This window comes from Alosa sapidissima, chromosome 24, assembly GCF_018492685.1.
Source record: "Alosa sapidissima isolate fAloSap1 chromosome 24, fAloSap1.pri, whole genome shotgun sequence".
In the NCBI taxonomy this organism is placed as follows: Eukaryota; Metazoa; Chordata; class Actinopteri; order Clupeiformes; family Clupeidae; genus Alosa; species Alosa sapidissima.
This window is the reverse complement of record NC_055980.1, coordinates 3086879-3109378: the sequence shown is the minus strand read 5'-3', so window position 1 is coordinate 3109378 and position 22500 is coordinate 3086879. Positions and strand designations below refer to the sequence as shown.

General features: G+C 46.0%; 2 protein-coding genes across 3 annotated transcripts in view; one reads left to right on the top strand and one right to left on the bottom strand.

Moving 5' to 3' along the window:
- The window catches only part of LOC121700033 (inhibitory synaptic factor 2A), a 34691-nt gene extending 21126 nt beyond the window's left edge, over positions 1–13565 (top strand). The window contains exons 3-4 of one of the 2 annotated variants that reach the window (XM_042082673.1): positions 308–379; positions 11541–13565. In XM_042082673.1, coding sequence (XP_041938607.1) covers positions 308–379; positions 11541–11724 — 256 coding nt within the window. In that variant the 3' untranslated portion in view covers positions 11725–13565. The remainder of the gene's footprint in view (positions 1–307; positions 380–11540) is intronic. The other variant, XM_042082674.1, reaches the window with a different exon arrangement.
- dock1 (dedicator of cytokinesis 1) overlaps positions 1–22500 on the bottom strand; it is a 216565-nt gene that overhangs the window by 111320 nt on the left and 82745 nt on the right. The window contains 2 exon segments of the mRNA XM_042082672.1: positions 17967–18062; positions 20708–20835. Of these exon segments, the coding sequence (XP_041938606.1) occupies positions 17967–18062; positions 20708–20835 (224 nt within the window).

Here is a 22500-nt window from a genome sequence, read left to right as displayed (position 1 = left end):
TTCCTCACTTCGGCACCACAACTAGATTATTGCATCTCCCGTCTCCATCCCCCCATCCTCTCCTCCTTCTTTGTCCTCCTCCACCTGCTAAGCACGCGCTCTCTCTCTCTCTCTCTCTCTCTGTCATCTGTGTCCTCCGGCGTCAGCGGCGGTGATGGAGGGAATATAGGCGAGGTGGGCGCGGGGGCGGCGTTAGCGTCGGCCAGATAATGAAGAATGACGAAGCGGACGAGACAGGCAGCAAATGGGCAGGGAGCGGCTAAACAAGGCCTCGTAATTACTCATTCCCCCTCTTATCTCCCCGCAGGCTCTCCTATCGAACGGGACAGGACACGGCCAACTGCGACACGTGTCGGAACAGCGCATGCATTATTTACAGGTTGGTGGCTACTTTTGTTTTCGAACCCCCCCCCCCCCCCCCTCTTTGTCCGGAACACACAAACTCGTGTTGTCCTCTAGCACTAAAAGGGAGGTCAGGGATAAGACAAGTGTGGGGCGCCTGCCGGAACAAGGGACATCAGAGTGGCCTGTGAGCCATGAGGAGAGATGCATGTGCAAATCCACACAAATGCTCCAACATACTCGCTCATGCTCTGTCTCTCTCTATAGCACACTCACACACACACACTCAAACGCACACACACACACACACACACACACATGCATGCCATCTTGATGGGGCAATTCAAAGCACGAAAGTGAGAATGAGCTGATCATGGATATAACAGAACTGGATAGCAGTGAGCTGAGCATGGGAGAGCTGCTGATGAGGAAACAAAATGCCTGAAGCTCTTTCGTCTCTGTTAAGTGTTGCAGCAGAAAAAAAAAAAACTGCTTTGTCATGGTACTGAGCTGTCTGCGCAGACCTTTTCCCCCACTCACAGTCAGATGCTATTGAGGTCACAGTGAGCCTCCATGTCTCACAAACACTTCCATAAAACATGGGTTAAAACAACTTCACACAGAGCTGCAGCTGAGGTTTGCCAAGATGCTCTGTGTGTGTGTGTGTGTGTGAGAGAGAGAGAGAGAAAGAGAGAGAGTGAAACAAAGACAGAGAGAGAGAAGGGCAACTGAAGTATTTAAGAGTGTGAAGCTGGATAGGCAGTCACGCAAGGGAGAGGGAAAGGGGAGAGCATGGAGCTCTGCACCATCAGATATGCTAACTGAGCTACACACGGCTGCCTCAGACCTCCCAGAGCAGTGCAGCCACAAACACCTCAAGCAGTGCACGAAGACACCGCTCTCTACCCCTGTCTGTGTTGTGGGACAAGCTGGTCGAGGAGCTCACACACACACACACTCACACACACACACACACACACACACACACACACACCCTCAGGGCAAAGAGGGACCCATTTCCCTCTCCTGACCACATGGATGGGTCTCTGGGGTGCGTTCAGCCTGGGGCTTATGGGTATTAGGGTGTCCCAGAGGGATCTTTCCATTCCGGACGACATTAAGGAGTCGAGTAAAGAACTTCTGAGCTAACCAGTCAGACTCATAAATCCTTTACCTAAGGAAGCGTTTAAACTGTACATCATACTTGCTCACACAACACACATACCAAAGAGCCAACATCTGCAGGGCCGGAAAGCAAAGCTGAGTGTTCAGAGGTGAACAGACATGGCTAACTTTGATGTTCCCAGCTAAGGGTGTACAATGGCAGTGAGCGCTTTTAACATATTCTTGCCCTCAGTCCTGACTTTCTAAGTACGGTGTACATTTTGAAGTGTGTGTGCCAGGGAGAGCGAGAGCGCCTGTGTGAAAGCAAAAGCATTAATCGGCTAATTACTAAGAACAGGCAGCATTTTCAGTTGCCTTATAGCCATACATGTAATTAGCACAAGCTAGCAGCATTCCCAGCACTGCATGACTGAAAGGGAGGGAGAGGGATGGCTTCTCAGAAGGGGCCTGTGCAGGTGGCTTGACATGCTCCTGACAGTTCTTTTTGTGTCTCTGCTGCTCATCACTCCATCAGAGGTGCAAGTCTATTTAGAGACAGCAGCCTTCCTACTGGCTGCTCAGCACCAGCAGGGCCAAGGGTGAGACACTAATACCCCCACCCCCACCTGCCCACCCCCACCCTCATCTGTCTGTCCGTCTGTCAGTAGCAGCACTGGTGGTGGAGGTGAGAAGCATGTTCACAGCGCTGAATTCGCACCACATATTGCTGCTGCTACCACATATTGAGAGTGAGGGGAAGAAATTGATGGTCAAAACCTATATCAATATACAACCATTACCCAAACAAATAAAATCACTTGTTCAAATGGTTCAGATTGTGTGCAGTGAGCAGAGCCATCAAAGTGACAAGCTCACCCTCAGAGTGTCTCCAGCATGATAGACTCACAAAGTAAAAAAGGGATAGAGTAGAGCAAATGAAAGAGAAGAAGTCACATCCCTTCGTCTCCCGCAACCTGCGCAGCAGGATTGATGAACACACAGAGGGGACCCCGAGGATGGCAAATCTGCGTGCCGTTAGCAGAGCATATGGGCCGTGTGATGCGGCGGAGGGAGGCTGCAACGGGTGCGTGTTGCTACAGCTGACACAGCGCTGTTCTGGCCCTCACGCCAACGCACACAGCCTCGCCAACATCGCCCTGACAACAGCAGCGGCCTTTGGGTCCAAAGAGATGTTTGGGAAACGACACATGCCATGTGTCTATTTGTAAAAAAACAACAGCAGCAGACATCAAGGGAAATAAGATGGTACACTGTATTCCTAGCACAGGACATGGAATCCAATTTAGCAGCCTCATTCAGAGGGCAAGGATTAAAAAGGCAATCTAATTATACACAGATACACCAAAACCACCTCTCTCCGGTCTATCCAAACGCTGTGTGTGTGTGTGTGTGTGTGTGTGTGTGTGTGTGTGTGTGTGTGTGTGTACATTTATATAGGCATATGTGAAAAAAGCGAGTGAGAAAGGGAGACTTTGACAGTAAGATATATGAAAGGAGAGAACAGCTTACAATGAAATACATCTTTTTTCCTGGCTCGTGATCAAAGGCACAGACACAGGAAAATATGTAAATATGAAAATATGCGTCTTCAGTGCATGGGTGTCCCTACAAGCTCATTCATCTTCACACATGCGCTCACCCACGATCTGTCGCTGGATATCAGTATAGGCTGTGGATGCTGAGCAGGCAGCATATAGTATACAAATGTATGGATGTGTGATTTTGTCTATGGGCAAATGTGCCTGCATACAAATGAATAAGTGCAGGTATGTATGCAGCACTACAGTGAGTGAGGAGACCTATATCTACATAAATGCGTTGCAGAGTATCGTATCTCTGCCTGTGTGTGTGTGTGTGTGTGTGTGTGTGTGTGTGTGTGTGTGTGTGCGTGCGTGTGAGGAGACAAGCCAGTGGTAAATCACTCATCCCTCTGTTTATTATCAAACTCGTTTACTGATCAAACCGAGTCCTGGGCTGTGTGTGCTCATAAATCATCGTAATGCACTTCAGCAAAGAGCTGGAGCTGAGCACACACAGTGCTGGTGGTGGGCTACTGTATCCTCATATCCCCGGCCTGGCCCAGGGGCACCAGCGCTCAGATCAATGGCCTCGCTCACTCGCCGACACGCCACACCGGTAAATAAGGGGACACATTTCCCGCACGGCACCAGCCTTTTCCGCTCCCGCGTTCCTCCTCCCGCCTTCCTCTTTCCTTCGCTCCAACACTAAGTCAGTGTTCCGTTCATCCATCTTACTTTCACTTTCTCAATCACCCTCCTTCCTACTTCAGTCCTTCCCTCCATTTCCAAAAGATGGCAATAATATAACAGGGCTGGGCACAGCCAGATTGCTTAATGCGATGTCCATGAAAGGGAAATAGGGGGCAGAAATGATGATTGCACTTTCATTTCATTTTCCCAGGGTGATCCATAATCTGGGCCAGAGGAACACCAAATGGCACATAAAGAGAGTGGTGGCATGATAGCGGATTTAAAAAGGGCTCTGTGTCTGAATTTTAGGAGGCCGCTTTCAACCGCACCACCTCCTTGGCCCTTTGTTCATCCAGAAAGGATGTAATCTAATTTAGTCACCGCACACAATACACGTGGACTAAGGCTGGTGACCGCACCACCAGGTACAGACAGGCAGCTGGCCCAGAGAGGGACCATTTTCACCCATCTCAGATGACCACTTTATTTCAGCTCACAGTACAGCATAATCAGTAAAGCTGAATCAATTCTTAAGTATGGGCTTGGTTTGCAGCTGGTGATATGTTAGCTGTTAACTAGACCTCACAGCAAAAATCACACACAGCTTATCTCAGCTGAAGAAAATGTCGCTAAAAAAAAGGGCAAATTCCGACGTCAGGCTGTCAATCCCATTAGTCCAAAATACAGTATAATTTCATTAAGTTTAGTCTGTGACTTGGCCCGCTCCTCAGATAAACAAACAGGAGTCCCTTCCCATCTACTGGGCCGATCTGCAGCTCAGCAGCTCATGTCTAATGACTCATTAATTGAAGATCATTTCCAGCCGATAACATTTCTGGGAATAATTAAAGACCAGTCGCATCCAACGATAAGCATCAAGCTTGAGCTAGCGCAGCTAGCTAACGTACACAAACACAAATGTCTCCCACATAAGCTCTGGGAGTGCACAGCTACAGTTTTATCCACAGCCAGCGAGGGGAAGGAGAAATGTTTGTTTGTTTGTGTGAGTGTTTGCTTGTTTATTTCCCTCTGCAAAACTGAGTTACCATGAAGCAGAACTAAAGCCAGCGGAGCTGATTACTTCACTGCTCATGAATGATACTCAAGCGCTGTCTGGCCAGTCACTGCTATTGCCTTATAGCCGATCCCTCGCTTTGTCCTACTGTAATGTTTTGCACACTGAACACTATAGCCTGGCTTTTGACTGTGGCAGCTGGTTGCCATAGATACTGAGATACTTGGGAGTCTGAGGCTGGTGGAATGTGTGGGGGGAGAAAGGAGGGGCAGGTTCAGAAGAATATGGTGTGTGTGTTTTCAGACACCATACCGATCAAAGCTATAAAATATGTTCTTGTCAGATCAAGTGACAAAATAATGATGGGAGAAATCAACTGTTCAGGGCTTTCATATTCACCTGATATCAAGACAACATTAATAAACAAATCACTAGACCTGCCTCAAAGCAGCACCACTCCGTATCACACAACATCAATGCCACGCAGAGTGCCAACTTAATATTGGAGCCCAACAGCCATCAAATCACACCTCTCCCTTCTGTGATCCTGAGGCACTGTGCTGATTGTGTGGGAGTGTTTATGGACTGTTTATGGCTCCCATCTTTAGTACCAACAACACACAGAGCTAGTGAAGTGTCAGGAGCACTTGGCTTAATTTGACCAAAAGTGTATGATCTTATGATCATGGAGTGCACCTTTACCAGATGATGAATGTATCCTAATGGGAGCATGAGCATGTGAAATGACGCTGTGTGTGTGTGTGGTTGTGTGTGTGTCCAAGCCCCACCTTGATGAAGGAGGTAATTCAGGGCATGGTGGTGAGCAGTGCGGTGACGGTGGCGGTGAGGGGCTGAGGAGTGATAAGAGAGAGGTGCCAGTCTAATGAATAATGAATCTTTCATTATGAGACTTTTGAATCTTTCTTTCAGAGAGGAGATGATTATCTCCTCACTCGGTCCCTTTGCTAATGAGTGTGTGTGCTCCCAGAGCTGACTCTGCTGGAACAGAGCTGAAGTGTTCTGGGCTACACACCTCCAACATCACTACCATAGTGTAGCTCTGTCTGTCATTCTCACTGGTCACTTTCTCGCACCCTTGCATGAAATAGATCTGCGGGAGATTCTAATTCACACGCTCCAGGGAGTTTTCCAGAGAAGTTGGATGTTTGCTTGTTTTCATGTACTGTAGTTTTAAGTAAAAAATCGTACCGGAGTACTTTGATACTGTGTGGTTGCTACGCAAAATGTGTGCAGGTTGGCAGGTCTGCCTGTGTAGGGTTAGATTAGTCTGCCGGTAGGACACACACACACACACACACACACACACACACACACACTTCAGTGTGCGTAAAAAATATAACATGAGCGTCCAACACGATGGCTCGGAGCCCCCGAGGTGCCATGGGAATGGAACATGTGTGCGTTACAGTAGCTCAGAACATGCAGATGTTCCATTTTAATGAGCCCCTCACACATGAAAACACTGCAGTATTCCCACCATCAGCAGAGGACACTGTCGGGCTGCGCGCGCTCACAATAGCCGTGACAGCTGTGAGGAGATCCACCAGAGAGACACTTGTGAGATGAATGATTTATACTGGGAATTCAACAGAGACATCCACTGGTCTTCCCCAACACAGACCGGGGGGGGGGGGGGGGGGGGGGGGAGGAAAAGAACATGGATGAAATGAAAGAAAGCAGTATCTAAGCAGGGACAACCAGTTATGGCAACGTGGTGAGAAAGAGAGGCGGTGTGTGTGTGTGTGTGTGTGTGTGTGTGTGTGTGTGTGTGTGTGTGTGGTAGGGGGTGCTCTAATGCAATTAACATTAAGCGCAAGAGACACCTATGGTGGATATGTGGTGAACATAAGCTTTGTACAACGCTTACAAGCACATGTTCATCCCTGATATTAAATTGTTGCCAAGAGGATGGGACGGAGCATATCTGCAGTAATAAGCTTATTTCAAAGGGCAGAGAGGGGTGGAATCATCTCTCACTCTCTCTGAATGGAGTGTCGACTGAAGAGGAAAAGCTGCTCTAAGCTGTGTGGTGAGAAGGAGAGCTACAATGGCAGGGGGGTATGCATGCTTTTCAACGCCTTTTGGTGACTAATTACAGCTTAGAAACAGGCAAATACAGCAAGCCTCTCTCTTGCAGTCCCCCTCCCTCTCTCCGAGTCCCTCTCCATCTCTACCCAGTGCCACGGCCCGCTATGTTACGCAAGACGCCTGGCCATCAGGCAGAAATGATTGAATAAACAAAGGTCTCTGAGCAGGGAATAAGCGCCATCAAAGCTAGCGTGGAGGTGTTCTGCACAGTTAAGCGCTCCTGCCTCAATTCAGTGTCTCTCCTGGAGTTTAGTCCTGTGCTTTCAATAGGACGACACTATGAATTAAAAACGCTGAGGACACGCACCTGAGAAATGAGGCCAACACAATTCAAAGTTAATTTGGATAACTGAGGAACTCCTTATTACACAGTGAGACAGCCCTTTTGCATTTCCTCAGGAAAAAGACATGCAAGCTTCATTTATAATTCAAAAGGCTTCTGCGATGTCACTTCATGTGTCTTTCAGAAACATCGCAGTATTATCTGTGCTTGTGGTAGGGGTGGCATATTCACTGAAGAAAGACAATATGCACAAATTCATCACGTTGGCACCTTGTGCTTGCTTGACTCCACTCGTCTGTCTAGATTTACCTGCCTCTTCTTATCACCAACCTCCTCAGAGCAAAAGAGTTGCCTTTTGATTGCACATCTTATGCTGGGCTTACACCATGCGGTTTTCAAGCAATTTCATGGTTGGAGACTTAATTTCTAAAGTCGGAATGAAATTATGGGAGTTTTACTGCAGTTGTGGTGCATTCCTGTCATCTTAACGGTTTAGTGTAAGGGCTTTTCTTGTCTTGACGTTAGTCTTTCAGTCTCGGCTCATGCAAATAGTGATGTGGATGAACAATAAAAAAAAAAACAATAAAAAAAATGGAAAAAACAATAAGTGAGCTCTCTCCAGGACCAGACAGGAAGCAGTACAGTCATACAGGATTATTGAAACTATTGAAATCAAATGAAATGCCCAAAATTACTTCTATACATCTAAACACTTTACCTTCACAAAATCCCACATATGGTGACAACGTGAGGTCATTTGATGTCATTATACACAACACTGCAGGTTGGGGATGTCGCACATGTAACAATGCTGGCTATGATTAGGTTATGTGTTGTTTATTCAAGCCTCATTGAGTTTGTGTTGATATCTGGTGCACAATGGTGAATAACTGGAAAGAATCTAGTGGCAGTCTTCTAAATAGTGACCTCTTTGCAAAATCATAGTTTGTGACTATAAAACTCAAAGTTGTCTAGTGTATGGGCAACATCATTGTCAATAAAGTGACTGAGATTTTCAATTAAATATTGTAAACTCAGATTTATATTAAATGTACACAATTACAGATATATACAGGGTAACACAAATATACCTACCTAAATTAAATGTATAGGTACATTTGAAAAGCTTTGGTAGCCTAGAAATTCTTTATTAGCATTAGATTGAAATCTAATTTTCAGTAACTATACTTGCTGTTTTATTTTTTTATTACAATGACATGCAAGTCCCAAAATAGTGCATACCCATATTTACAGCTACCCACACTTTTCACATCCTCTTAAAACCCAAAACATTGTTTTGTACCACCCTCCCTTTAAAGGTAAACTATGCAGTATTGGCAATTTCCTTACTGTTTTCTCGGTTTATGCTTCTTTTTCGCTGGCTCGGTCATGACTAATGTCTGAGAAACTCCATCGCTACCTTTTTCTAGCCGGTGCCTGCATGTGTATTTGAATGCAATAAAGCAATTCGTTACACTCGTTATACTTCCTGACACTGAGGCCATCGGCCACCGGCCCACAGTTGCAAAGGTGTTTTTTCCGCTCACAGGCGCTAGGGGGAAGCAAGATGGCCACCATTCAACCCGAAAAAAGTCATATAACCATTCCAATGACTCTGAAGCTGTTAGATGAAGGTAAATTAAGCAAAAAAAACTTGCATATTAAGCTAAAAAAACCTGCATAGTGTACCTTTAAATGTGTCTCTACACTGAGATTGAAACACATTTCTGAGGTTTGTCCAATGCTGCTTTTTATCAGCCACCTTGCTTTCTTGACCAGGTTATTGGACACTGGCTCCTCTACGGGTGTCTCCTGTGCAGTTGACATGAAGCCCGCGGCCCTAACAGGGCGGCAAACAGGGCTGGATTGATGAGGCTGTAATTACGCGGCTCTGCAGAGTGATTCATTTGCTAATAGGCACAGTGCACTCTGCCTTCTTGTAAAGTCCTGACTCACAGAGCTGAAAAGTGCTGACTGTCCAATACCAGCCCAAAACATTCACTTCTCTGGCAAACACAGACATACACACCGACACACACACACAGATGTCACCCTGCTGTGCATTTAAGTTTGAAAATAGGATATGAAAATCCAGAAATTACCTTGGTTCTCCCTGTGTACAAAACCATTACCGGTGTGCCTACACATTTGAGAGACCTGTGAGGCTCAAAGGCAAATTTGAGTTTTCCTTAGTCTAGTTTTCTTCAAAGTCTGGACCTACACTAGTAATGTTGCAACACTCCAGAAGAGGAATGAGACTGTTCTAATGCTTAGGGAGCTGAGCTAACACACACTGTATAATGCAGTCAAATATCAGTCCTTGGGGTTCCAGCTCTCAATAACTTCTCAGTGCTGACATACATGGCTTCTCATTGCTGGGGGATTTAAGAGGAATAAAGCACTAAAAATGTATCCAGATTCCTTTCACCTGAAACTGCTGTTAAAAAGAAAAAAGAAAGATATGTCAGTGGCAAGATCTAAGTTTCTCGCTTCCTTCACAAGGTCAGACCCAGACAAAAGCATTAGAGTTTAGAATGAGTGCCCTGAAGAAAGCCTGATAAGATGGCTGCACTGTCTCCTCTTAATCAACCAATCAGCTTTGTAGCCAAAGCCTGAGAGCTTGGACCTTGGTTGGAATAATACTATCCAGGCTTTACCCCGGCTTGCCTGGCCACACACGCACAAACATGCACAAGCACACACACACGCACACACACACACACACACACACAGGCACATGCACATACACACACACACACACACACACACACACACACACACACACACACACAGTCAAAATGCATGAACAAGAGAGAGAGTGAGTGAGCGAGGAAGGGAGAGAGCTCTGTATCCCTTTGAACCACAGCCTCCTTAGTCCAAGGAGAGTGGGTGGGCAGGAGAGTGCTTTAGTGGATTAAGTTCTTCTCACTCGCCGGTCCAAGCGCTTTAACCTCTGCATTTAGCTCAGCGTGGCAGCAGCAGGCGGTGAGGTGGTGGGCGACAGATTACCATACCCTTGGATGAAGGCTCACTGAGATAAACCTCCCCCCTCCACCACTCCATACCCCACTTACCAACATCACTGCACAGTACGCATCACAACGGCAAGCACTAGTATAAGCTACTACTTCCTTTTCATATTCTCCGCCTCCCAATAGTAAACAACATCGCTACTGGCATATGGAGCTCTGACTGGTGACAATTCACAACAGAACCAATTCCGACAACACTGCCATTGAGAATGAAGGGTGTTGAGCGTTACGATTCAGGCCGAGAGGAAAAGTCCTTCACACAAGGACGAGCTGCAACCTCCACTTGCTGTAAGCAACCACCCAAGAGCTGCTCTTTAGTTGACCTTAGAGGGACAAGCGGCCGGCTGATCTCGCAGTCGGGCCGGCCGGTGTCCTGCACTGAAGGATGCCATGGGAGACGAGGCGGGTCCACAGTGCAGCCTCCTGCTAACCTGTGACTGTGCGTCTCATAGCTCTAAATACCAGGCTATTACCGGGGCCTCAGTAAATTGAATGTTATTGCTTCCACCTACGGTGACCTTTTCCTATACTAAAAATAATCCTGTTTACCCAACCAAATGCGAGTCATGATTAAAAGTGGGCAGCGGCTGATGCAATGCAGGCAGAGTGACACGAGGCGCGGATGGGGCGTTTGAGGGTAATAAAGGCAAATGAGTGTGCCCTGTTCAGTCGGGGGGAAAGATACAGGTCAGGACAGGGTGGGGGTGGGGGGGTGCAAGCGGAGGCCAGAGCCGAGTGTTGGAGGTCACACCCAGGCACAGGGGCCATGGGTCCCACAGGAACACACTGATCCCGATGAGGCCTGACTCACAGCCACAATGGCGTGCGCCTGGGAAGACTGAAAGAGACAGATATAAAAATACCCACACACAGACGCACACACACACACACACTCTCTCTCAAACACACACTGGCACATGTACACACAGATGTTCTCACAGCATTGCACCACACATTTCTCCTCTGAGATGCACAAACCCAGGTTGTGCTGACAGACTATGAATTATGAGCAAATCCTATTCAGCTCAGACATTAGGGCTGGCCAGCTCTTACGTCAGTAGGCTCCAACGGGCAGGTTGGGCTTTTCTACTTGTTCTTTCCTGCAGTGCAGCACGGAGCAAAACTCTGTTCACCACCTGAATCCATCATTTCTGCCTGAATAATACATCAAGGCTCACAAAGTTCTCTTGCTGCCAAAGATTACAATGAATGACGTGTCTATGGTGCTATCAAAATAGTAGAAGTTTCTACTTGAATCAGTTATTAGTTGCACTTTCTGTATGTTGTCTTAACACAGAGTGGTAGTGGACAACATGTGATGGCATCATGCTTGTGTTTGACACTATGTTTCTGTGTGTGTTTCTGTGTATGTGTGTGTGTGTGTGTGTGTGTGTGTGTGTGTGTGTGTGTGTTTGTGTTGGCAGTGTGGAGCTGGACTTCAAGCAGCAGGAGGACAAGCTGCAGCCGCTGATGAAGCGCCTGTGCCCCACCGACGACTCGCCCTTCCCCTCCCTGCCTTACAGCCACGAAGCGTTCACCTCCACCCCCAAGCGCAAGGCCAAAGCCGAGGCCAAGAAGCACGGGCGCTGGAAACTCTGGTTCCTCTGACTCCACCCAGCACTCCGCACCCACCCCGACGCCCTCCATGAGGACGAGGCCCCTGGGCCCCAAGCCCCGCTCACTCATCAACTCTTCACTTGGATCCAGACAGTAAATGAATATATTTCAAATAAGAAGTTAGAACCAGCGGTTCTGACAGCCAATGACCCACGACTCTGCTCGGTCCGCACCCGGGAGTTCTCCACCTGGAGGTCAAATGACATGGGCTGCACTGAGCGCAGGACGGAGGGGGGGAGACTGTCACAGTGTTGCTGACAATTGATTTGTTTGCTTTTTTGGTCACGGTTCCCAAAAAGGATTGAATTTTATTTTTGAACTAATTTCCTGATGTTGAGCGTGAAATTACACCACGGCAACTTACTTGCAGATCAGCAAGGTGAGAAGCAAAATTGGATTAACTTGATCTTTTTTTTTTTCTCATGCGGTTCATGCCTATGGACTTACAATTCGGTAATTATAGGCTACAAATACCTCTTTTAATTACTGTTTGAGCTTCATTTGAATGGGACATTTCATTACTCTCTTATTGGAAACAAGCAACAGGAGATGGCTGATCGAAAGGAGAGAGCAGTCTCATTTTTCTTTTTTGAATAATCTACACTAACAGCATATCAGCATAATGACAAAGCACAAATTTCAGAGTGGCTGAGAGACATGGTCCCTTAAGACTAAGGTAAGAAGAGTGATCATTCTGCAGAACAAGAAGAGGACTAATGGAGGAGCCATCACAAATATCAGGACAGATGTGGATTATATTTTGATAACCTGAGACAGTGGTGGAGAAGAGGTTTTGACTGATGGGAGTTTGTAGATCTGGATCTCTAGTACATTTCACTTCATCCACTGACTTTGAAAAGAAGAAACTATACAGAATACACAACGAACACTTATTTTTCTAGTTTCATCTGTTAAAGCATCTACGAAACGACATGCTTTTCTATAAACATATATAAACTATATCTCACTTATCAGATTTATTGGACTGTGAGGCTGCTGTCAAATTGATTACATATTTGGTAACAGCAAATGATTTTGATACGATTCTTAATTTCACATTCACTCAACTCTCATAATCTGTTTATCTGAAGCCATTAGGCAAAGAAATGTTGACTTTAAATGTACACATTATTTAAACTAAAGGGTTTGCCCATGTTAAATATTTAAACCCACAGTAAACAACCTCTCATGCACACGCTATGCTAGTCAGTCATCACACTGTCCGTTCACACACACACACAAAAAATGTGCACTGAAAAAAGAAAACTTCTCCCACCATCAGGGCAGAGTGTGCGATGGACAACCATCCACCATTACACTCCAGAGGAAGTGACTGGTCATGACTGTCCTTGCAGGGATGCTATAGTTTCCTGCTATTCAAAACCACACACAGTGTGTTCACAAACAGCTGTCCAGACACCCACACACCCACACACACACACACACACACACACACCAGGTGAATCAGGAATGACTGTGTCCCGTTAGTAAAAAAAAAAAAAAGCTCATGTTGGTGCCGTGTGCAAGCTGCTGCCTTGCATGCTTTTTACAGACCAGTTGAAATCCACTGATTTTTTTTAGCTTTTCCAGCAAATACATAACAAGTAGCAATTTATAAAATGTGAAATCTAAAATTATTAATAATATGATTAATATTATAATTGTTGTTTCAAAAGCCTAGCAGCCCATGTTGATTTGTAAAAGCAATGGCTAGAAAACTACAGAAAGAAATTAGCTTGTTTGATGTGAGGTGATTTCTATGTTGTACAGCGCAACAGGGCTAATGACATTTCAGAGTGAGAGAGCGAGAGAGGAGTAGTTTGATAGGGATCAACTGAACTCAACAGCTAGCAGAGAATACTGTTCTAGTACACAAAGCCAAAAAGCACTGCCCCATACAGGAAACCATGCCAAAGTGTTGTTAAAAAAGGGCATACTGATCCAGTCTCTCCAGATGAACACCACAACACAGACATGGAGATACAACACAGCTGGGTCCAGTTGGAGTTCCAGATGACCTGCAGGCCACCCGCCTGCCCTCTGCTTTCTGTTGGCTCCATCTTATTCTTTATCACCTCCTATCTTGTATATCAAGGGTTTCAATTCTGGAATAGTTTTACTGTAGCGTAAAAAAAGACAGATATAGATGTTTCTCTGTACCTTAAAGAAGTGCAATTGATTTATTATGTGCAATATTGTGTATTTTATACTGTTTTTAAAAAACAACAAACAAAAAGGCATTTAATATACAAAATAAAAGATGAAAATAGTGACCGATTCCTCCAGAAGGCTATTTTGTAATGTTCCAGGTTTTAATCAAGTGAACAAAGAAATTCTTAAGGTGCCTTCAGAAGTAGCATGGTGTGTGTGTGTGTGTGTGTGTGTGTGTTTCTTGGAGAGCAACAATACAGGGTTTAGAGAACACGATTATTCCTCCCCAAGCTAATTGAATGCCCCAATACTTTGAGGTTGAAAAGACTCAATAAGTGTGCGTGGCGAGGCTTTGTACATGCATTTCTTTCCTTTGTTCCTGCTCCCTCCAGGTTTAATCGTAGAAGTGTCCCTCGTATCAACAGGCCAGACGCTTCCCATGGGGAACACAGATCAAGTCTTGGCAAGGGCAAATCAAAAGATGTTTTAAGGTCTTGTGATGTTACAAGGAAAGGCTTTTGTGAAAGCTTTGGGGTACCTGCATTTGAGCCCTGCTTTGTAGAGGGATCTATGGGGCAGGGACATGAGGGTTTAAGAGAAGGCGTACTGGACTAGGAGATTGGAGTGCAAACAGAAGGAGGGAGAAGCCATTCTGGGAGGAGTAAGGCTGAATCACAAAATCCATGCTTGCTTACGTGCTAGAGGACTCCTGCAGAAAATGTCCTTTAAGAGATGTTCTATGCTCTACAGTACACCTTGAGCCTCTCTCATGGTATACTGCAGAGCTCTCTCTCTCTCTCACACACACACACACACACACACACACACTTTGAATGGTAATGTGATGTGCACATTTCTATGTGTTTCTATGTGTATGTATCTGTTTGAGAAACACACTTCAGCCAGTGTTTCACTGTTGTTAGACCTGCCATGTCTTGTATTACCCAGCTAAGAAATGTCACAGTCTGATCAGTAGTCAGGGCTGATCAGTGGCGAGGTCTTAACTGCTCAGACACCGTCTGCAATGACGGCTGAAATATGCTCAATCAATCATGATGCGAGCTGTCGTCCTCGCATCAAAAGTCCAGTCCAGGCCTGGCTGCCTCTGGGTGCTACTTGAATATGGGAATGTTGGCCAAACATTACTGCAACCACCCTGCAGCACCTGAGGCTGCACACGGCTGTGCTGCAGGGGAGAGACCACTGCCCATCAGGCCTCGATGCCAATCAATATACTGTAGTGAGCTTGCCCCCTGCATCTCTCACACACACACACACACACACACACACACACACACACACACACACACACACACACACACACACACACACACACACACACACACACACACACACACACAGATATATATGCAGTACACTGAGTAGAAAAATCATTACTGACAACACAGAGAGGTTCTGGAAGAGTAGAGGTAAGAGGTTCTTAAGGGGCGAAGCGCATTGCAGAGAACCATGCAGAAACAAAGAAAGATCTCAGACATGACACAAACCATCTTATTATCTAGCTTGGCTGCTTGGTGCTGTCAGCACGAGCATGAAGTAGCTTTATGCTGTTCACACAGCATCATGTCTCTACCCACTGCAGTGGACAAACAAGATGGAGAAGTCAGGTGTAAATCTGCAATATCTACACACAGAGACATGTTCATCTGTAAATGATCAGAGAGGGAATGTGAGAAGGACTGCAGGAAGACCAAGGCGTGTACAGGGAGGACCCGGCACTCGTGACAGGAGAGGAAAGAGGCAGAAATAAAAACAACTGCAAAGCTGCGACGAACTCCAGCGATCGCTCTCATCTGAATTCAGCTGACGGCACCAGAGAGGGGGAGAGAGAGAGAGAGAGAGGGAGAGAGAGAGGGGGGGGGGGAAAGTTAATGCATAAATCTGAATGTACGGCTGATGCAGACAGGAACAAGGTCAGGAGATCTGAAGGGCTTCCTTTAGTATAGTCCTGCAGTACAGCACACAAACATGCATGCTGCAACACACACAGAGAGCGAGAGAGAGAGAGAGAGAGAGAGAGAGAGAGATGGAAGGGAGGGAGAGAGGGAGTGGGAGAGACTGACATATAATGAATGACAAGGGATGCACACTTTGACTCAAAATCAAAGGTGCATTGAGACACACAGTACCCACATACGGATACCCAAGTACATATTTTTGACACACATCCACACATAAACATCCACAAATCTCTCTCTCTCTCTCTCTCTCTCTCTCTCTCTCTCTCTCTCTCTCTCTCTAGCTTCTACCCTTTAAAAATTCAAGCCGATTTTATTGATCATGAAATAGTCATGGAGGGCTTTTAATGTAAAGCTTAAAAGTAGCATTGAGAGTCCATAGATCCAACCATCCCAAAGTGCACACTCTGCCTGCACAGGGAGAGACAGGGGACACAACACAGCCAGGGAGACTGCTGCTGCCCTTACAGCATTACACACTGCTGCAGAGTACATACCTCACATGCACACACACAAACATGTCCCTAAGGCCAGTGCAAACAAGTGCACACACCTTTACACACACACACAGCATGGAGTGATTATGTCGACCACAGCACACACGCTCTGCATGGATGATGCTAAGCTGCCGGTAGGCTGTAAACATTGACGGCTCATGCAATTGAGCAGTAAGACATGGTGCTTTCACTGAACAAGAAGAAAGGAAAGAAGTGTGAAAGAAAGAGGATAAGATAGATGGAGAGAGAGAGAGAGAGAGAGAGAGAGAGAGAGAGAGAGAGAGAGAGAGGAGGGAACTATTTAAGCATCTCTGCTCAGCTTTCCGTGAAGGGGGCTGACCCCATGTGAGTGAACGCATGCAGCGTGTATCTGCTCAGCACAGCCATTGTGATCACTTAATTAGCTAGGCACCGCTCTGACAGCCTACGGCTCATAGCAGAATCACAAACAGCTACACATCCTAACACACACACACGTAATCACAAAATCATGCATGCACTCACACACACACAAACACACGCTACTGCCAACTATGACAAGCTGGTCACTGACTCAGGCGTTCATAAATGCGTCAATGTGGAGGGCATGGGCATATGCAAAGGAGGTGGGAAGTTAGCGGACCATGCAAAAGTATGACGGAGCTGACAACAGAGCTCTGGACACGGCGTACAGTGACTGGCCAGCCCTCGTGCCGATAGCGGGGCCAAAGAGCCATTCTTCTGAAGCGGCTGCACTCTCACACTGAGAGGACGCTCCCAAAGCCTGGGTGCTTTCAGCTGGCTTGGCAGAGAGTGCGGAGGGGGGGGGGGGGCACATTAAAACCATAAACAAGGGAGCAGCCGAGCCGCCTGTCACATAAGAGGTACAACAACCTGAACAGACATAATGCTTTCATCTCATATGACACTCTCCAACATGAGGCCTAACTACATTAAGCAGCAAATAGAATTAGAGGTATCTTTGGGCAGATGGACTCTAGTGCACTAAAGCAAACAAGCGACAGAGCTTGTTTATCCTGGAATAAAAAACTGCAAGGACGGAGATGACAGAGATGCATGTAGCCTCTGCACAGTATCAGAATGCATTTCTACTGCAGGCCCACTCATAACATCGGGGAGGTTGGAGGCAAAAGGGAGACAAGGCATGACCTGAAAGATCAATTACTCTCTTTTAACTCCAACTCACTGCTTCCATTTTAAAGAGCTTTTCGCTTGGCGATTTTTTTTTTTTTTGATAGTGATTATAGGGAGGCTGATATTCAAATGCCTTTTTTTTCTGCTTCATGCTAGATCACAGCAGTGGCCAAAGATCTGAGTACAACTGATTACAATATGCTGTTGTTTTCCAACTATGCTGCTTTTTCTCTTCTGGGTGTTTGTGTGGCTGTGTGCTCACATGGGGGAATAATTCATGTCTGCTGAACGAGAGAAAGAGATCTGAGAGTGTGAGGAGTGGCAACATGTGACCCACGCTGCTGCGCTCGCCTCGTCCTACTGCAACCGCCCGCAAGATCAACCATGTCACTGCAGGATTTAATGGCTGAAACAGAGAGAGAGAGGGAGAGAGAGAGAGAGAGAGGAAGAAAGACATGAGAGTGTGGCTTACTATGAGTGCTGAATCTCGACCCAAGGAGATGACCGTTCGGTTGACTGTCCGCAGAAGCTTCTCCATAATGACCTCGATATGCCACTGAGTTGGACCCTGACAGACAGACAGAGACACACACACATACAAAACAATTTAGGTTAGTGGAGGACATACTGGTATACGCACAACTAGGAATCAAAGAAGGACAAAAGATACAAATGTAGACCCGTTCAGACTGCAGGCAAAAGTGGCCCGGATTTTTGGGGGGTCAAGTGACCAGGTCAGACTTCTTCAGAAGTAGTGTGTGAACACTCAAATCTTGCCCAGATCTGATTTTTTCAAATAAGATTTAGACCACTTCCATATGTGGTTCTGAATCAGAACCAGGTCTGATTTGTTTCGATGTGGCCGCAGTGTGAACAACCAAGGGGATCATATGATGCAACTTTTACGTCAATCTACATCAACATTTGTCACAATTATGCGCCGCGGGAGTTAGCTGAAGTCATTGTTATTGTTATGTCATTGTTCTTTTGCCCATGCGGGTCAGTTCCAAACCGCAAATAGTTCACACTGGGATCTGATATAGGCCACATAAAGATAATGTGAACAGCCAATTTAAAAAAAAATCTGAGCAAAATCTCCGAATTGAGCATTAAGACTTGCAGTGTGAACGGGGTGTTAAGAGACAGGCCCAAAAAGACTTGTCCACAGACAAACACAGACACGGGCACAAAAGGACATGTTGGCTGGGGTTCAAAGAGACCAACACCAACATCAAACAAACAAACACCAGCTCAACACACTGATGTTCCAGAAGTGGCTCTGTTATTGATCGCTCCTCCGCAGATTGACACCAAAGTGCAGACAGACTGAGCACGGCGCCACAGAGACTCTGGCAAGCTGGACACCCATGGCTAATTACCAGCTTTCTTCCCCTGAGGCGCCACTGTTTGCTCAAAGTTTTACAACAAGCCAGCAGGGGACCAATTTCTCTTCTTCAATACAATAAAGAGTGCCGATGACAGTATTGAGCATTAGTGTGCAGGCCTGGTCTGTCCACACTCTCCCAATACACTAATGAATCTTTTCTTTTCTTCTGCAAGATCTGTTGTTTTTCCTTCACTGGGTGATATTTCCAGCTATTCGAGAACATGGAGGTTTTGATCAACAAAAAATGATCGCCACAGACTAATGGGAGATAATCTTTGGAGGATTTTGTGATTTTGCTGTGATCAATCCTGTGATATACTGTAGTTATAAATGGTTCAGTTGCTCAAACTAGTTGCTCTGACTATCAGTATCACAGGCGTAGATCTTCACTGGTTTCACAATTCACTTATGATTTAAAAACTAAGGATTTGATTAAAAATATGCTTAAAGTCCATATTTTGTTATAAATACAAACTCTAAGATTTAAACTCTATTTTACCATTGCACATTTCATTAAACATAATTGTTTCCCCCAAGTTCAAGCTCAAGTTCAATTATATTTACACAGCACATTTTCATAATGGTCATTCAATGTGCATGCAATATTTTATAGAACTACTTCAAAAGCTAACTTTTTTCCCCCAAAGATTATCCAACAGTTTAACCATGTCAAAATACAAATTATGTTGTAGCCCAGTGCATTGTAATGCATCAATTAGTTCATTAGTTATGAAGTATTAATTAGTTGCTTAAATTTAATTCTATTTTTTATAATCTACTAAATTGTCCTGCATCAATGCAGAATCTTTCAAATGAGGTAATCAGTATGCACACAGACAACTCTTCTCTCTGCTGCCTGTATGAACTCAGGCTGGTCTATCTGTGGGGAACTTTCTGAGAGCTTAGGAGATATCCCTAAGAGCTGGGTGTTTCTCCACAGTTCAACAGTTGGCCGCTAGCTCTCTCTCTCTGTGTGTGTGTGTGTGTGTGTGTGTGTGTGTGTGTGTGTGTGTGTGTGTGTGTGTGTGTGTGTGTGTAAAAAAGAGAGAGTCTGTGCTGTAGTGGGAAACCATCACAGGACCACTTCTCGCCAGACGTTAAATTATTCACACTGCTATTTCAGTAAGCTCCAACATACTCTGCGGAGGCTTTGGCATACTGCTGTGTGTGTGTGTGTGTGTGTGTGTGTGTGTGTGTGTGTGTGCGACTGGGTAAAATGTGTGTTTATGAGTGTGTGTGTGTTTGTTTGGTTATGGCAGGTGTCCGTGCGTCATTCATGACGCGCATCCGACGTCATTCAACTTTCGTTATCACTACAAAGAGGCCTTCATCTCCCAACGCCGTGAAGGAGCACAAAACCCACAGAGCACCCCACCTATCAGACCACACTGCAAGACATCACCCTCAGCAGAGGAATATGTGTGTGTGTGTGTGTGTGTGTGTGTGTGTGTGTGTGTGTGTGTGTGTGTGTGTGTGTGTGTGTGTGTGTGTGTGTGTGTATGTGTTTATACAGAGTGTTGTTATGCCCTTCCTTAACTTGTTTAATAAAAAAGGGGCTTTGCCAATGAGACGCTACATTATTCAGATGGTGTCCATGAAATAATCATTTGTTTGTGATGTATGCTGGAGTGCAGTGATTAACTGGGGGAGACAGGAAGAGGGAAACAGAGAAACGGGGAGAGCCGCAGTAATGAAGGTTATATTCCTCTATCCACAATCACACAACTCTGCTTGAGCTCTGAGATGATTAAACAAACTATGCACAACCACACGTGTGTGTGTGTGTGTGTGTGTGTGTGTGTGTGCGTGTGTGTGTGTTCACTTACCACATCAGTGCGGTAGAGCACCTCAAGGATGTTGCTGAGGAGTTGGCAGCAGGCCTCTAGCTCTTCATGCTGCTCCAGGTGCAGTTTCAGCTGATCGGTCATCAGGGGCAGCAGGATTTCCCTACAGTCTACACACACACACACACACACACACACGAGGAACAACGTTACTCTGGAGTAACATCTGAATACACATTTCAATATTGTTTCTTGTTCCTGTAGCAATTTGGCAAATTGCACACACTACACACATCACAGCCCACCACAAATTGCACCCCCCCCCCCCCCCCCCACACACACACACACACACCCTTCTGCATGGATCACACAGCAGCAGCAAAGCAGTGCAGCAGCATCATAGGGCGCCTGTGAGAAGCCCCTCCGAAGAGAACATTGCAGGACATTTGTATAGAGGGCAGGGCCACTTCAGATACACTTTAACTTTGATCTGTTCTATTCCATTCCACTGACTCTGGCTGCCGTCAACACAGAGGTGTGCTTATGCAGGGCTCCCATCATGCTACAGTTCCAACCACACTTAGCCTAAAAGGGATTATCCAGGATAATGTGTGGATTAATGGTATTATATGAAAAATAAGCAGACCCTCGGCCCCTTTTGTCAAAAAGACTTAAAGCACATAAAGTTATGGTTTACTGGAATTTATTATACAATGAGGTTGTCATATTAGTTGTGATAATGACTCAAAAAGAACACTATTTATGTCAGCATTTGCTCTTAATGCAAGACTGAACAGCTACAGAGGCTGCAAGGTAGAACGTGGCAAATGTGCACACACACACACACACACACACACACACACACACACACACACACACACACACACACACACACAGTGGGAGAGAGAGAGTGAAAGAGGCAAATACATGGGCAATACACCTGCGGCACGAGGGCTAACGTCAAATTATCATATTTTTTATTAAGGCTCAGACTGTGGTGGACTACTGCACAGAAGTTGAAATGAAAGCTGGCGCCTGGGGGCCAAACAGCAGACAGGGAGCACAGCTACTGCCTCAATTACAGGCCGAGTGCGTCGACTGGGAGGCTTCGATCGGCCCCCAGGGGCCTGGAGAGGTCACGCTGTGCACAGATGACCACCGCCATCCAGCCAAGAGATGGAGGGAGTGAGGAAAGGAAGAGGAGAGGAGAGGAGAGAAGGAAGAGTGATGGAGGACAGAGGTGTGATGCCAGGTTGACATTATTGCATCCACTGCATTCCACCTAAATTCATTCTAATTAGAAGCAGAAGCCAGCAAGAGATATTTTTCCCATTACAGTGGACTGTATGAACACGTGAGGAATGAATCAACATCCTGCACACACACCCCTACTGCTCGCCTCTGGACACCAACGCAGTTAGAGTTTCTATGACAGAGAGAGAGAGAGAGAGAGAGAGAGAGAGAGAGAGAGAGAGAGAGAGAGAGAGAGAGAGAGAGAGAGAGAGAGAGAGAGTGTGTGTGTGTGTGTGTGGGGATTGTGAGGAAGGAAGATGGGTACCACTGCATAAGCACAAACGTGGAGCTTCTGAAAGTCACAGCGGACACCTGTCCCAGTACAAGCCATATGTCAGCACGGAGACTAACGCCATGACTGTCATTTCCCTTTGCATTAATAAATGAAGAATGGAGAGACACGCACGGGCAAGGGATGTGACACAGACGGATATGCCCTCGTGTGGCGGATGAGGCGGCTGGGCCTGTGCGTGATGAATGGCGTGGGAACTTTCCTGTAAACACCATCCCTCACGCCACGAGCAGAGGTGAGCAATGAGACG